We start from the raw sequence: 14,396 nt of genomic DNA, 5'->3' as shown, positions 1-14,396 counted from the left end.
TATGTTTATTTACCACTATAGGATCAGTGTTTATCCAGCTAGTTGGATCTTGCCATAGGTCTATTGTTAAAAACTGCAGACTATTAACAAGTTCTGTAAAGTCTAATTTATCAAAGTATAGAATTGATCATTCATTCAATCTCCATCCTCTTACAATGAGGCTTATTTCCATCTATGAGAGCTTTTTAAAGGCTGGAGAAGAAAAGGTAGAGAAAATAAGAAAAGGAGGTCCCAGGAAGATAATCAGGGAGGGCACCTAGAAACATAGATGTTTATAGCTAACAGCAATCTGGGAAATTCATCTAGCGTTTGCCACCCCATCTCCCCTCCGTTATAAATGAAGACACAAGCTAAGTGAGATTGAACTATTATCTTGTCCAGGTCTCAAATTACACTGACCTGCAAATTTAAATGAATTCACCCCATCAATTTCTTGGTGCTCTCAGAACCCTGGGAAGTTGAATCAATATGAAGACTTATTTTCAGATACCACAAATTGTCACTATCTTTATTTGATGATAGAAATAGCTTGAGTTTGTTAAACAAACAGGAAACTACAGCTAAGCGTATTCTATATTAGTGATCACCACCATAGTAGAATATTTGCCAAAGATCTTAACCTAAAGGAATAATTGTGAAGATTAGTTGGTTCATTATCGGGGTCAGAACTCAGCGTGGGCAGCCTCTTCTTTAAGGTAAGCCAAGAACACCCTGGATTTCTTCTGTATATCTCTTGTTGCTTAAATGTGTTTCCATCAGGGGTGTATATCCTTTCTGAAGTCTTCTATAGTGACGAAAAACCAGCAGGGCAAAAAGACCTACCAAAACCACTAGCACACCCATAACCACTGGGAAGACTGTGCTCCAACCTGGGGTTTCTTCGACTGAAATTAAAACAGAAGAGAAGAATCTGCGATCACAGTTCTCACCAGTTGAATGCTCTGATGTAAGGAAAGAATAAACTAATTTGCCTTTCACATGCATTTTTTGTTGTTGATAAAGCAAAACTACTCTTGCTAGAATAAAATTTATCTGCTCCTTCCTCACCAACTATTTATCATATCCACAACTGTTTTTTCTGGAGGGGGTTGGAAATGGCATTCCATTATTTAAATACAGCTTATATTGCATTTAAAAATTTTTCTTACAATAAATACTTACACAGAATAAACCCTCTGAGGAAGTATATAACTACTTTTGTGTGTTAGAAACTCATTTGTAAAAGTGCATGCTAAAATGGTATCTGGGGAACTGCAAAATATACAACCCTGAGGCAGAGAAAAACCTGCTATGGTCTCTAATTTTTTATAGGGTGATAAATGCTTATGAGACATCAGATTGGCTCTTATAACAGGAGACATTCAATAACAGGAGGAGATGATATTTGTACCCTTTTAAATAGTTATGAAACTTCCACATGATAAATCCAATCCTCTACTCAATATATTTTATAAGCGCTCTGCCACAAAATAAGTGGATTTTTTTAATTTAATTTGTGTCTATTTAACATTTCTTTTCTTTGGCCAGATGTTCTTAAATTCAGTGCCTCTGAACTGGGATCTTGTTCAATAACCCATATTCCTCTAAAAGTAAGATTCTCCTTCTAGTCCTTTTTCTCCAATACCTCACCCTTCCTGATGGACGTCTTCCAAGAAAAATTTTTATGTGCCCCGACTACAATCCCAAAGCAACTATTACCAGTCTCATCTTCTTAAAACATTTTAAGAATTTATTTATTCTGCCATTTCTTTGCTGAGGGATCAAAAATGATTGCCTTTTGTTATTGTCCAAACTCCTCTGCCTACTTTTAAGGCCCTCCGTAATCAGATCCAACCTTCAGTCCCATACTCTACACAAGCTTTCCACTCTAAGCAGGCTATCATCTCCCAGTCTTCCATATGGACCAAGTGTGCTTTTGACTGTTCTGTTCTCCACCCTTCTTCCATCTAAAACACTCCTTTCATCTCCCCTCACCTATATGAAATTCACCTCCTTTAAGAAGCCCTTCCCAAATCCCTCACTCCGTTCTTCAACCTTCATTACAGTTATATCTCCCCAGGCAGGATTGAAAATGTCTTTGTCAGATCATTAGATGAATGTTAGTTTGTATCTTCCAATGAGTTAACACATTCTGGGCATGTTTGGGCCCTCGGTATATACTTGTTACTTGAGATCCAAGGATAGTGATGCATGCTCATGAAGCACATTCCAAACTTATTAGTAATCCCAGACAGCAAAGAGAGAGAACAAAGTTTAAAAGATATGTCCTCAACTGCCCAAAGAAAAGAAACTTCAAATCAGTAAGGAGAACCAGCAGTAACAGAAGCAGAACTAGAAGGAAAAGCCAGGGACTGTTACCATGGCCTGGATAGAGTCAGAGAGAGAAACATAAGCTGAAAAGTATTGCTAATTGCTTTGTCGACTGAGACTTAAGGAAGATGAAAAAGACACAAATGGGGAAAGCCACCAGCAGATAGCCTGTGTGTTGTTCAGCTTATTGTATTAAGATGTTTTTTATTGTTCTACTTTTCCTTTCTCAACCAACTCTGAGATTCTTTAAATGCTGTGTGGAGCCAAATTGGAGCTTGGGCAAAGAGAAAACAGTTACAGCTATGAAGCAACAAGACTGAGCTTTTATGAAACATGAACATGAACAAACATACATAAATTTAGAAACCTAGATATACGTATTTATTACACATTGATTCCAATGATATCATTGCTGCCAAAGACAATTTTTGAACTTCTGATCTGGGACTGTCTTCATTTATTGCTAAGGTGCCAGCCAAAAATATCTGTCTCATGACTTTATGGCCCGATCTCATTTTTAGCTCAAAATGCTATTACATGGCTGGGTCTTCTACCTGAGTACCTGGGCCTGGATCTGAATGTCTCCTGATTCTTCTGGAAGATCAGTGTGCTGCAAATGCCCAAAACTCAGCCCTCTGAAGGAAATTCTGCACCCTGTGGCACTGGGCTGTCACCATAGACAACCTCTGCACATCTTTACCTGGGCTTCATCTGCCTGTATTTTGAGCCAGTGGGAAAAGTTAACAAAAGCTGTACAGTAAAAAAGCCCCGTGGAGCCCAACCTGTTCTCAGGCCATTATCAACCCTGTTTGAGTTTCCTAGCTGCTAAAACAAATACCATATGATGTATTGTCTTGACAACAGGAATTTACTGTCTCACAGTTTCAAAGGCCAAAAGGCTTGCTTCCTTTTGGGTCGGAATCTTCAGACTGGCCAGTAATCTCTAGGGTTCCTTGGCTTTTCTGTCTCATGGCAATACACATGGCAGCCATCTTTTTCTTTCTTTTCTGGGTTCGGTTGACTTCCAATTTCCATCTGTTCCCTATGGCTTCTCTTTCTGTGTCCAATTTCCTTGGTTTATTAGGACTTCAGCTTTACTGGATTTAGGCCCAACCTCATTCAGTTTGGGCACATCTAAACTAATAACAACTTTAAAAGTCTGTTTACAAATGGTCAACCCACAGGACCAGGGGTTTAGGACCTAAATATGCCTTTTATGGTGGACATGATTCAATCCCCAACAAACCCCATAAACCCACCCAAGTGGGGGACATGCAGGCTGATTGGAAGCGACTGATCCAGTTGCACAATAATGCAAGGGTATAAAACAAATAGCACTTGTCTGTCTTTATGTACAATTTTGAGAGTTGATTCATCATGTATTTTTGGTCCTAACTTTGTTTTTTAAAAATATTTCATTATATTATGACATCTTAATTACTGAGGTTTTTTGGCATCTCCCTTAAATTTTGTGCTTGAGGCAAGTGTATCTGTAAATATTAAGACAATAGGAATTGGCTCACTCAACTGTGAGGATTAGCAAATACGAATTCCATAGGGCAGGCTGCAAGTTAGGAACCCCAATGAAGGTTTCAATGACGGTCTCCATGAATTCCATAGGAGAAACTGACTGGCTAAAGTAGAGAGAGAAATTCTTCTTTCTAACTCATCAGTTCTCCCTTTAAGGCCTTAGCTGATTGGATGAGACTCCTCTCATTGATTCAGGCAATCTCCTTTATTAATTGCAGATGTAAACAGCTGTAGATACTTAAATCCACCAATATCTTCATAGTAACAATCAGGCCAGAGCTTGCTTGACCAAACGAGTGGACACCATAAGCTGGCCAAGATGACATATGAATATAACTATACACATATATTCTAGAAAATGGCAAGAAATAAAACTGGCCTTGGGTGCTTCAATTAAAGGTCTTGGTTTACATTATAAAAAACAGAAAGCAAGAAAGAAGCAAGCAAGCAAGCTCCTTTAGAGGATGAATGAATCAGCCCATCTAGAAGTTGTATTAGTTACCTGGCAGGTCAATTGCATAGCTGTAACCAAGTTGGTCTGCAGTTAAAAAGAGTTCCTCATTAGTCACTGGGGGGAAGAAAGGAACCATGTTATACATCCGATTGTGACCAATGGGTGCCAGCTCCCAAGGCCAGGCATCCACAGGAGGCTTAAACCTTCTCATCCACTCATCAAAAATGGCATCCGTAAAAGAATGAAGAACCTGCAAGACAGTCAAGCATCATGTTAACATTGATTGAACTGCTCCCATCAGAATCCCAAGCTTTCTGTAAGTGGGATGGTGTTCTTCTAGACATGAAGAACTTTTTTATACCCAATCTAGCCCTAAGGACACATCTCCTGGCGTTTTTAGTTGAGTTTTCAAGAATGAATAAATAGCATTCCAAACAGGACTGGAATCCCTTTGTCAAGTGCACAAATGAAAGCTCATGCTGTAGATTCAACACTGGTCTGGACACATTTTAGGCCATCAGCAAATATGTGTTAACTTAATAATTTCAGAGAAAAGGCAAGTATGATGAGATATATATTTGAGTCAGTATTCAGACTGTTTGATATTAATAGCAGAGAAAGAAGTGGTTGTGTTTACCATTATTATAATAGAAAAGGACAGTTAAAAAAAAAAAGAAAGAAAGAAAGAAAAAAGAAAAGGAAATCTCCAAAACAGGTTTTCAGATTTTCCTCACTAGGAACACCCTTCTATTTGCTCATTTTATAACCTTCTCACTCTGAATTCTTAGTGTTATACCAGCACAAGAAAGTCTAACATGTTGTAATGTGCATACTGCTCTTTCTTATTTTCTCTCGAAAACGGTTAAAGTCCCTTTCAAATAACAGCAATTATTACAGGTTTTCAAATATTAACAGTAAAATTTCCACATTTATAGCCCTATTTTTGCAACAGGATATAAATTTGAGAGTTTCAGCATGGCCTTTATACCTAGCAGTTAATAATTCTTCTTTCATTCCCTAGACTCTAAGTGCAAGTTGCTGAACAGTGTCTGCTTTTCTTTCCCCCGTACCCCCAGCACCTGTCACTACAGGGCCTGTCACTGATGGGGAGAGTGTGGAAAGGGAGCTTACGTCAATAAAAATTTGTTAAGTGAATTCATTCATATGTTAATACTATACCTTATACACACCCCAATTGTAGCACTTATTAAATTATACTATAACTTGTTATGTATGTATCTACTTCCTCAGACAGACCCCTAACTTCTTCAGGTCACAGATAAGTTTTTCTCACTTTTGAAGTCTCAGGTTGAAAATGCTACCTGGGCAATCCAATGCTTAATACATATCTGTTGGCAGATGACAGCATGTCACGCAAAGTAGCCTTATTTGCATAGTTTTCCCTCATTCAGTTGCATTCTCATACATCCTTTATCATTCAATACTGCTTCCTAAAAAATATGCATTTCCTAAAAAAATCAGTCAAATGGTTCAGGCTTTTCTTGTACAATTCAACACAAATAGCCCCTTTTCCCTCATCCTGCAATGTGATTTCTTCTGTTTTCTGGCATGAGTCAAATGCTCCTTGCCCTAAGACATTGTGCCAGTTTGGATATATTATGTCCCCCAGAAAAGTCATGTTCTTTGATGCAATCTTGTGGGGCAGACTGATTAGGCTGTTGATTAGGGTGGAACCTCTGATTAAATTATTTCCATGGATGTGTGGACCCTGCCCTCAGGGTGGGTCTCAATTGGTTCACTGGAGTACTTAAGAGTGCTCAAGAGCCAACACAGACATTTGCTGATGCTTGGAGACATTTAGAGATGCTTGGAGATTCAGAATGAAGGACATTTGGAGATGCTAAGCTAAGAGATGAAGCCCAGAGTTTGCCCCAGAGGAGCTAAGAGAGGACCACCAGATGCTTAGAGAGATGCTTTTTCCTGGGAGAGAGAAGCAAGGACATACAGGAGCTGGAAGAGAGTAGCTAAGAGAAACCCAGAGACATTTTAGAGGAAGTCATTTTGAAATGTAGCCCAGGAGCAAAGGACCAGCACACGTCAGCCATGTGCCTTCCCAGCTGACAGAGGTGTTCTGGACACCATTGGCCGTTCTTCAGTGAATGTATCTTCTTGTTGATGCCTTAGTTTGGACACTTTTATGGCCTTAGAACTGTAAATTTGTAACTGAATAAATCTGCTTTATGAAAGTCAATCCATTTCTGGTATTTTGCATAACATCAGCATTAGCAAACCGTAACAGACAACTTTCTAAATTTCCCACAGTCTGAATTCATTGCTTTTTGAACTTTTCAACTCCTTTAATTGTAATGCCCTTCTGGCTTGTATTACTGGTGTTTATTTTAGTAGATAACTTTTTCAGCTCTTACCTAAGGTTCCTTCCCCCAACCCTTACTTGCACTTATTAGCCCCTATTTGAGTAACAGTGAGAGCTTTCCACCTGCATTGCCTCACATGGCTAGATTTGAGGTAGAAAAAGAAATCAAGTAATTTACTGAAAGTATTTTTTTTTTCCAAATAGATTTTTAAGTTCACAGCAAAGACAATAATCCAGAAACCATAACAATGAATTATAAGTCCTGGGCTTTGGGAGAGAGAAAAGATTTTTTGAATTCTAAAATCTTGGCTTTGAGTAACAAAAGTTAAGCCCTGAAGGAGGGAAGGCATAGAGTTTATTGCACAAACAACAACTTTGGAAGAACATATGATAATATAATTGATCAATATTTCCCACAAGTAGAGCTCAGAAAATGTTATCTCTGAGGAGGGTGTCAGATCTAAGGAAGGAGGTAAGTTAGTCACTAATGTAGGTCCCTGTGCTGGTTTGGATGTATTATGTCCCCCAAAATGCCATGTTTTTTGATGTAATCTTGTGAGGGCAGACATTATTAGTGTTGATTAGATTGTAAGTCTTTGATTGAGTGTTTCCATGGAGATGCGACCTACCGAACTGTACATAGTAAGATAATTTCCATTCAGCATGGGCCTTGATTGGTTCACTAGAGCACTATATAAGCTCAGACAGAAGGAGTGAGCTTGCTACAGCCAGGAGGGACACTTTGAAGAATGCACAGGAGCAGAGAGAGGAGCAGCAGCTTACAGAGCAATGTTTTAGAGACGGCCTTTGAAAACAGACTCGCTCTGGAGGAGCTAAGAGAAGACAAACACCCCAAGAACAACTAAGAGTGTTTTTTTGAGGAAACTAGAGAGGAACATCCTGGGAGAAAACCATTCTGAAACTAGAACTCAGGAGCAGATGCCAGCCATGTGCCTTCCCAGCTAACAGAGGTTTTCCGGATGCCACTGGCCACCCTTCAGTGAAGGTATCAATTGCTGATGCCTTACTTTGGACACTTTATAGCCTTAAGACTGTAAGTGTGTAACCAAATAAATCCACTTTATAAAAGCCAATCCATTTCTTGTATTTTGCATAATGGCAGCATTAGCAAACTGGAACAATCCCTGAAAAAGATGTCTCATGCCCAGAGTCTTGGGAACTCCAGATAAGGTAGGAAGGTTCTCAGAGAAGAGGAAAGTTGTGTTCCCCAGGTGTAGCCTGGGGGACTGTCAGCCTCAAAGAGAAGTCTTGCCTCCAGCATAGTACTTGTTCTAGTTTGCTAATGTTGCCAAATGCAAAACACCAGAAATGGCTTGGCTTTTATAAAGGGGGTTTATTTGGTTACACAGTTACAGTCTTAAAGCCATAAAGTGTCCAAGGTAATACATCACCAATCGGGTACCTTCACTGGAGGATGGCCAATGGCATCCTGAAAACCTCTGTTAGCTGGGAAGGCACGTGGCTGGTGTCTGCTCCAAAGTTCTGGTTTCGGAATGGCTTTCTCCCAGGATGTTCCTCTCTAGGCCACAGCTCCTCTTCAAAATGTCACTCACAATTGCTCTTGGGGTGTTTGTCCTCTCTTAGCTTCTCCGGAGCAAGAGTCTGCTTTCAATGGCTATCTTCAAAACGTCTCTCATCTGAAGCTACTCTTTCAGCTTCTGTGCATTCCCCAAAGCGTCCCTCTTGGCTGTAGCAAGCTCAGTCCCTCTGTCTGAAATTATGTAGTGCTCCAGTAAACTAATTCAGACCCACCCTGAATGGGTGGGGCCACACCTCCATGGAAACTATCCAATCAGAGTCATCACCCACAGTTGGGTGGGTTGCTTCTCCATGGAAACACTCAAATAATTACAATCTAATCAACACTAATTCATCTGCCCACACAAGATTACATCAAAGATAATGGTGTTTGGGGAGACATAATACATTCAAACTGGCACAGCGCCCCAAAGTGAAAATGTCTGAAGGTGGCAAATCTGCTTGTGGCTTCCCAAACATACATTTTTCCTTCTTCCAGTAACTTCCTTTGTATTTTGGGTAAAGCAATATGCGAAGTGTTTTGGCATATTGCACCTTCTCTGGTAATAGCCTATTCCATGAAATTTAAATAGAAGTCATTGGGTAGAACTTTGAGGAATGCTCTCTAAAGGGGGCTGTCTCAGTTAAAAGATGTCCCTTTCTGCTCCCTGGAACATGGATGTGATGACTGGAGACACAGCAGCCATCTTACATCCAGCTGGCAAACTTAAGAAGGAAGCTAGTTACCAGAGGAGAAAGACAGAAGGCACCTGGGTTACTGATGCCTATGGAGATGGAGATGCCCTACCAGTCTTGGACTACAGTCACCAGAGCTCTTTTACATAATGGAAAAATACATTTCCTTTTTTGTTTAGGCTTCAGTAATTTGAGTTTTATGTTTTAAGCAGCTGAACCAAACCCTAAGTGATACACGGGAAACGGTATCTAGGGTATGCTGGATTGTATTTTCTAAAGCTAGTTACAATATCTCTTAATCCACAGTCTCTTCTAGAATGCCGCCACTTTGTCATCAAGGGTTGAGATCTTGAAACTGGATGATTGTAATATCCTGAGCCAGAACTGCTCAGCCAAGCCTTTCCCAAATTCCTGACCCACAGAAATTGTGAGAGATAATGAAACGGTTGCTGTCACAAGCCACTACACTTTGGGGTCATTTGTTGTGCAGCAAGAGATAACCAGAACAAAGGGGAAAGGCCTGAGGGCAGCCTCAAAGGCTCATGCTCACTCCAGCATAGGGAGGTGCTCCAGTTTGCCAATACTGTCGTTATGCAAAATACCAGAAATGGATTGGCTTTTATAAAGGGAGTTTATTTGGTTACAACTTTACAGTCCTAAGGCCACAAAAGTATCTAAATTAAGGCATCAACAGGAAGATACCTCCACTGAAGAATGGCCAATGGCATCCGGAAAACCTCTGTTAGCTGAGAAGGCAAGTGCCTGGCATCTGCTCAGGGGTTCTGGTTTCAAAATGGCTTTCTCCAAACAAAGAATATCTGAGCTGCACATCCAACCTTGGAGATCACTCTGTTGTCAAGCAGGAAGATGACACATGCTTTGGGTACAGTGACAGAAATGTAGCACATGGCCAAAATAGATTCCTAAGGAAGAAGTACATGGGGGTGTGAAGTTTCATGTCAAGGGTGGTTACTGTGACAATGCGAATGTTGCCCTTCAGGGTTGCCAGGTATGTCAGTAGGAATAGCACTGCATGCAAGGCTCCATACTCCCACGCATCAGAAAATCTTATAAGCAGGAATTCAGTCACTGTAGTGGAGTTGGGCATCTCTGAGCAATGGGCTTTGGATATGGAGAGACAAAGGCAAATAGTCCCTAAACAACATAGAGAATAAAAACAATAGAAGAAGTAGCCTAAGTATATTAATCAACCAACATTAACCCCATTTTTTCTTTGCAGATCTTATTGATTAGTAGGAAGCAACATAGTGTTGCCTTAAACTCCTTTGCCTTACTGTTTCTGTATCTTACTTCCAGGGTAAGAGCAGCAATAGAGCAAATTTCATGGAGAGTGTTAGTGGATTACCAAGTGCAAAAGGATGGAGGTAGGGGGCAACACAGGTATTGGTTAATATGTACAGTGTTTCTGTTTCAGTTGATGGAAATGTTTGGATAACGGATGTTGGTAATAGTTGCACAATATTTTTAATATAATTAATACCAATGAATGTGTACTTGAAGGTGGCTAATATTGGATATTTTGTGTTGTATATATGTTGCTACAATAAAACTTGGAAAAATGTTCTCTAAAAAAAAAAAAATGGCTTTCTCCAAAATGTCTCTTGGCTTGTCTGTCTTAGCTTCTCCAGAGCAAACTCTGGGCTAGCATCTCCAAAGCGTCAACTCCCAAGAGCCTCTCCAAAAAGTCTCTCCCCGCTGCTCTCTGTGTGAGCTTCCTTTAAAGGACTCAAGTAAACTAACCAAGACCTACCCTGAATGGGTGGGGTCAAATCTCCGTGGAAACATTCAATCAAGAGATCACACCCTAATCAAAAGACTAATAAATCTGCCCCCCACAAAATTGCATTAAAGAATATGGCTTTTGGGGGGACATAATATATCCAAACCAGCACAGGAGGGAAAGCAGTACCCTGATCCCCAAGGAAAGGACAAAGTGCTGAAAGGGGGCCAGCAATGAGGTTTGAGATGAGGACACTGCCCACGGACCTGATGACCTGTCACCTAGGGCCTGAGAGCATCAACAGTGGATGCTGTGCATGGAAGTTGGAAAGATAAAAGAAGATAATGTCTATACAGCACCTATCTCAGGGCCTCTCATGGACAGGATGTTTATTAAATAGTTGCTATCACTATTGCTCTATCATTATTTCACTTCTAACTTTAGGCAAGGACTTACAGAAGAATGAAGGAAATTGCATTTTACAGGTATACAGAGCTTGCTAGAGTTGCTGAAATCGTATATTCTATACATATAGTCAGTGTGGAGCTAAGCATTTAGAAAAGTACGTGGTACTTAAAAAAATAGTTAATATTTATTAGGACTTTACCAATAATGATGTATTTAATCCTCAAAACAACTGATTTGGTGGACACAATTATTATCCTGTCATATAAATAAGGAATATAAGGCAGCGAAGGGTTATATGACTCGCCTACTATCACACAGCTGGGAAATGGTAGAGCAAGCATCTGAACCAGGTGGAGTTTGAAGTCTTAATCAACATAGTCTACCATCCCCTTCACCACCACACTATAGTGCAATTATTAATAAAACCCTCAGGGCCAACTAGATAGAGAAAAATTGATGCTGAAGCTATGCCCTCAAATTTTTAAAGTGGGGGAAAATAGTAGGTTTGACCTGTGACCCCCTAAACCAATCATGAATTTTTAGAGACTGTCTGAGATGAAGTCAGAGATCAAATTGGGATTGTAAAAAGAGACAAGAGACTCTCAAAACATAGGAAGACCCAGATTCAGTATTATAAGAGGCAAAGAACTTTTGAAAAGCACCAGAAATCACCCAGTGCAAAATGTAAATAATTAAGAAGGCGCAAGACTCCAAAGCAATTCATAACCTGGAGAGAAAAGAGAACAGGGAAAAATAGTGAGAGAGTATAGGTCTCAGAAGGGTTATAAAATATTGTGCAATAAATGCTCCAGCAGGAGCTGTATACAGAGTATATAGAATGTAATAAAAAAAAAATTTTTAAAGGCCGTATGTGCCAAGAAGATGTAAAGAATGCAATAAACAAAATGCTGCAAGCAATTATCAATCCACAGGATAGAAATGGAAGAAGTGCAACACATAGCACAGGTACTTTCATTAAAATCGTGGGCATTGTCCCTGAATAAGAAGCCTTGAACTGCTCTCTAGAAACTAACGGTGTCTTTGTTAGACACAAGTTGAAAATGAGCTCAGTTAATATACCAGTAAAGGCCAAATGTAATTTGAGGGTAAGAAATAAAAGCAAAAGTAAAGTGAAACTATACTCTTGCCCTTATCTCTGCTATAGAGACACAAAGCTGTTTTTTGGTAATAAAAATTGAGTGCTTCAGAAATGTGACTCCAAATTTTGGTATATAAACTTATTCTATTTTGTTCCAACAGAATAAGGATAGGTATAGGAAGGGAAAAAACACTGAACTTCAACTTAGTAACAATATAGAAAAAAATGTGATTATTCGGGCTTTTAGGTGAGTTTATTTTTTTACATGCCCCTTGTGGAAGAAAGCAATCAGTCAATAGATATTGTGCCGGCAAGCATTAAGAAACATAATAAAATGCAGAAGAGCATGCATATCTTTTTCTTTCTTCCCAGAAGACCACACTTTTATTCAATAGAACATCTCTCCTTTAATGCAGTGTTGAATCATACACCAAGGAAAAAAAAAAGCCCAGAGAAATGTCCGCAGATAAAACAGCAAAGAGAATGCACATCATCCATTGTCATCAACATAATCACTCCATGGAGAGGGAAGGGGGATAAAAAGAAGCAAAAGGGAGAACAAGGTGCTCAAAGCCCTAGACACTGCAAAACATTCAGACATTTAGGATTAAAATAAAATTTAAAAGAAGGTTTCCAGGAAGGAGAGGAACCAATAGTATCTGAGGCAGCTTAGGTGGTCAGAGAGCATGGAAAGGACTCCGGCTGGCAGGCAAGCCCAAGACAGCTCAGGCTGCCCACCTGCTGCTGGCCCGGCTCCCAGGATGGACACAGACTTGGGAGCCCTGGAGAACAGCCCATTCTCTGCAGCTTTACAAGACCCTCTACCAGGGTGGGAGGCGAAACCCCAAACTTAAAAAAAAACAAACATCTCTGGAGATGGTAATGGTCCCCTGTAAAGTTTAGAACCAAAGGAACCACCCTCCAGCCCCTCCCTAGGCTGCATTAACGGCCAAAGCCTGTGCCTAAAACCATTTTGTTCCCCTCTCCTTGGAAAGGGAAGGATAAGGAGTAGAAAGAAGGGAAAGGACTCTAATTGCAGCAGAAGACTGGGGGAAGCATCTCCTTGGATGGATCTGAAGAAAGGAATAGATAAGGAAACACAAAGGAAGAAGAAAAAAATTAATGAAAGTTTCATGATATGGAGCTAGAGTGTTCTGATCCCAACCACCAAAATAACTCAGGCTGCTTTGCCAGGCCATCCTGTCCACTAGGGGCACTGCTGAGGCTGTCTACCTGGAAGGGCCACCAATGGGCACGGAGAGACCTCAGTTGTTGCTCCCGCTATCAGCCCTGCCAGATGGATCCCAGCATCCTCATTTGGAGAGAGGCAAAGGGATTTGAAAAGAGAAAGAAGACAAAGAAGATGTTACAGGAGATGCTATAGTTGAGGCTGTAGGTAAGAGTCATCCAGGTTAAGTCTGCAGGATGGAGGTAAGGAGACCTAGCTTCAACGAGGCCACTGGAGGAGGGAGAAACCTTCAACGTTGGCATGTCACTTCACCATCAGCATAAATGGCTTGTGTTTCCATGTTGCTGTAACTCTCTCTCCCTATCCTTTCCTATCCACCCTCTCATTGCACACTGACAGAACAAAATAGAAGGCATTACATTTTCAGGCATTTGGGAGAAATAACATACAGATAGCACCACATCTGCAGAGATTTGTGTTATGCATTGGAGTATTAAAAAAAAAAAAAGAAAGAAAGAAATAGCAAGAGCATTAGAAGTACAGTTACTAAACCCCCGAGAAAGAAAGCTTGTACTTTTAAGGATTATGGTTTGAATAGATGAAGACAGAGGGGGCTGGAAGAGGGTTCTGCTATTGTTTGTCAGCTTTAAAAGAAGTGACCATCAGCTCAACATGCATCATAAGCAGATAATACAGGTTGAAAAGAGAGAACCAGGGTGATGTTATAAGAGATTCTAGATAAGAACTGAGATATTCCCAGGCCACTCCTGGCTAAGAAATTGCCAAAGTTCTAAGAGAGAGGAACTCAAATCAATGCTAGAACCATCTTAGATTTGTATATAAATTGTGGTTTGTCATTATATGTAATGCCATCAATAATGAAGTGTATATAGTTCATCATTTATTGTAGGTTTAATCCTTCTCAATGAGTTTGTTTCCTTATAAAGTCTAGAGTTGAAAAGAACCCCCTCAGGTGCCATTCAACACCTGCCAAGTTGAAAAACCAAACAGCGCCCCCAGTGGAGCCCATAGAAACCCTGCCTCCTTGGGAGATCCAGCCCAAGCAGGAAGTCAGCCATTCTTTCCGGTATCTCA

General features: G+C 40.2%; 1 protein-coding gene across 1 annotated transcript in view; it reads right to left on the bottom strand.

Annotated features, from left to right (window-relative positions):
- Positions 1–690: 690 nt before the first annotated feature.
- Positions 691–14,396, bottom strand: part of DCT (dopachrome tautomerase) — a 41,179-nt gene continuing 27,473 nt past the window's right edge. Inside the window, exons 7-8 of the mRNA XM_037799907.1 lie at positions 4,343–4,544; positions 691–884 (exon numbers count right to left, since the gene is read on the bottom strand). Coding sequence (XP_037655835.1) covers positions 691–884; positions 4,343–4,544 — 396 coding nt within the window. The remainder of the gene's footprint in view (positions 885–4,342; positions 4,545–14,396) is intronic.

This window comes from Choloepus didactylus, chromosome 12 (assembly GCF_015220235.1).
Source record: "Choloepus didactylus isolate mChoDid1 chromosome 12, mChoDid1.pri, whole genome shotgun sequence".
In the NCBI taxonomy this organism is placed as follows: domain Eukaryota; kingdom Metazoa; phylum Chordata; class Mammalia; order Pilosa; family Megalonychidae; genus Choloepus; species Choloepus didactylus.
Note: the sequence above shows the minus strand (reverse complement) of the source record. Positions and strands in the feature narration are given on the sequence as shown.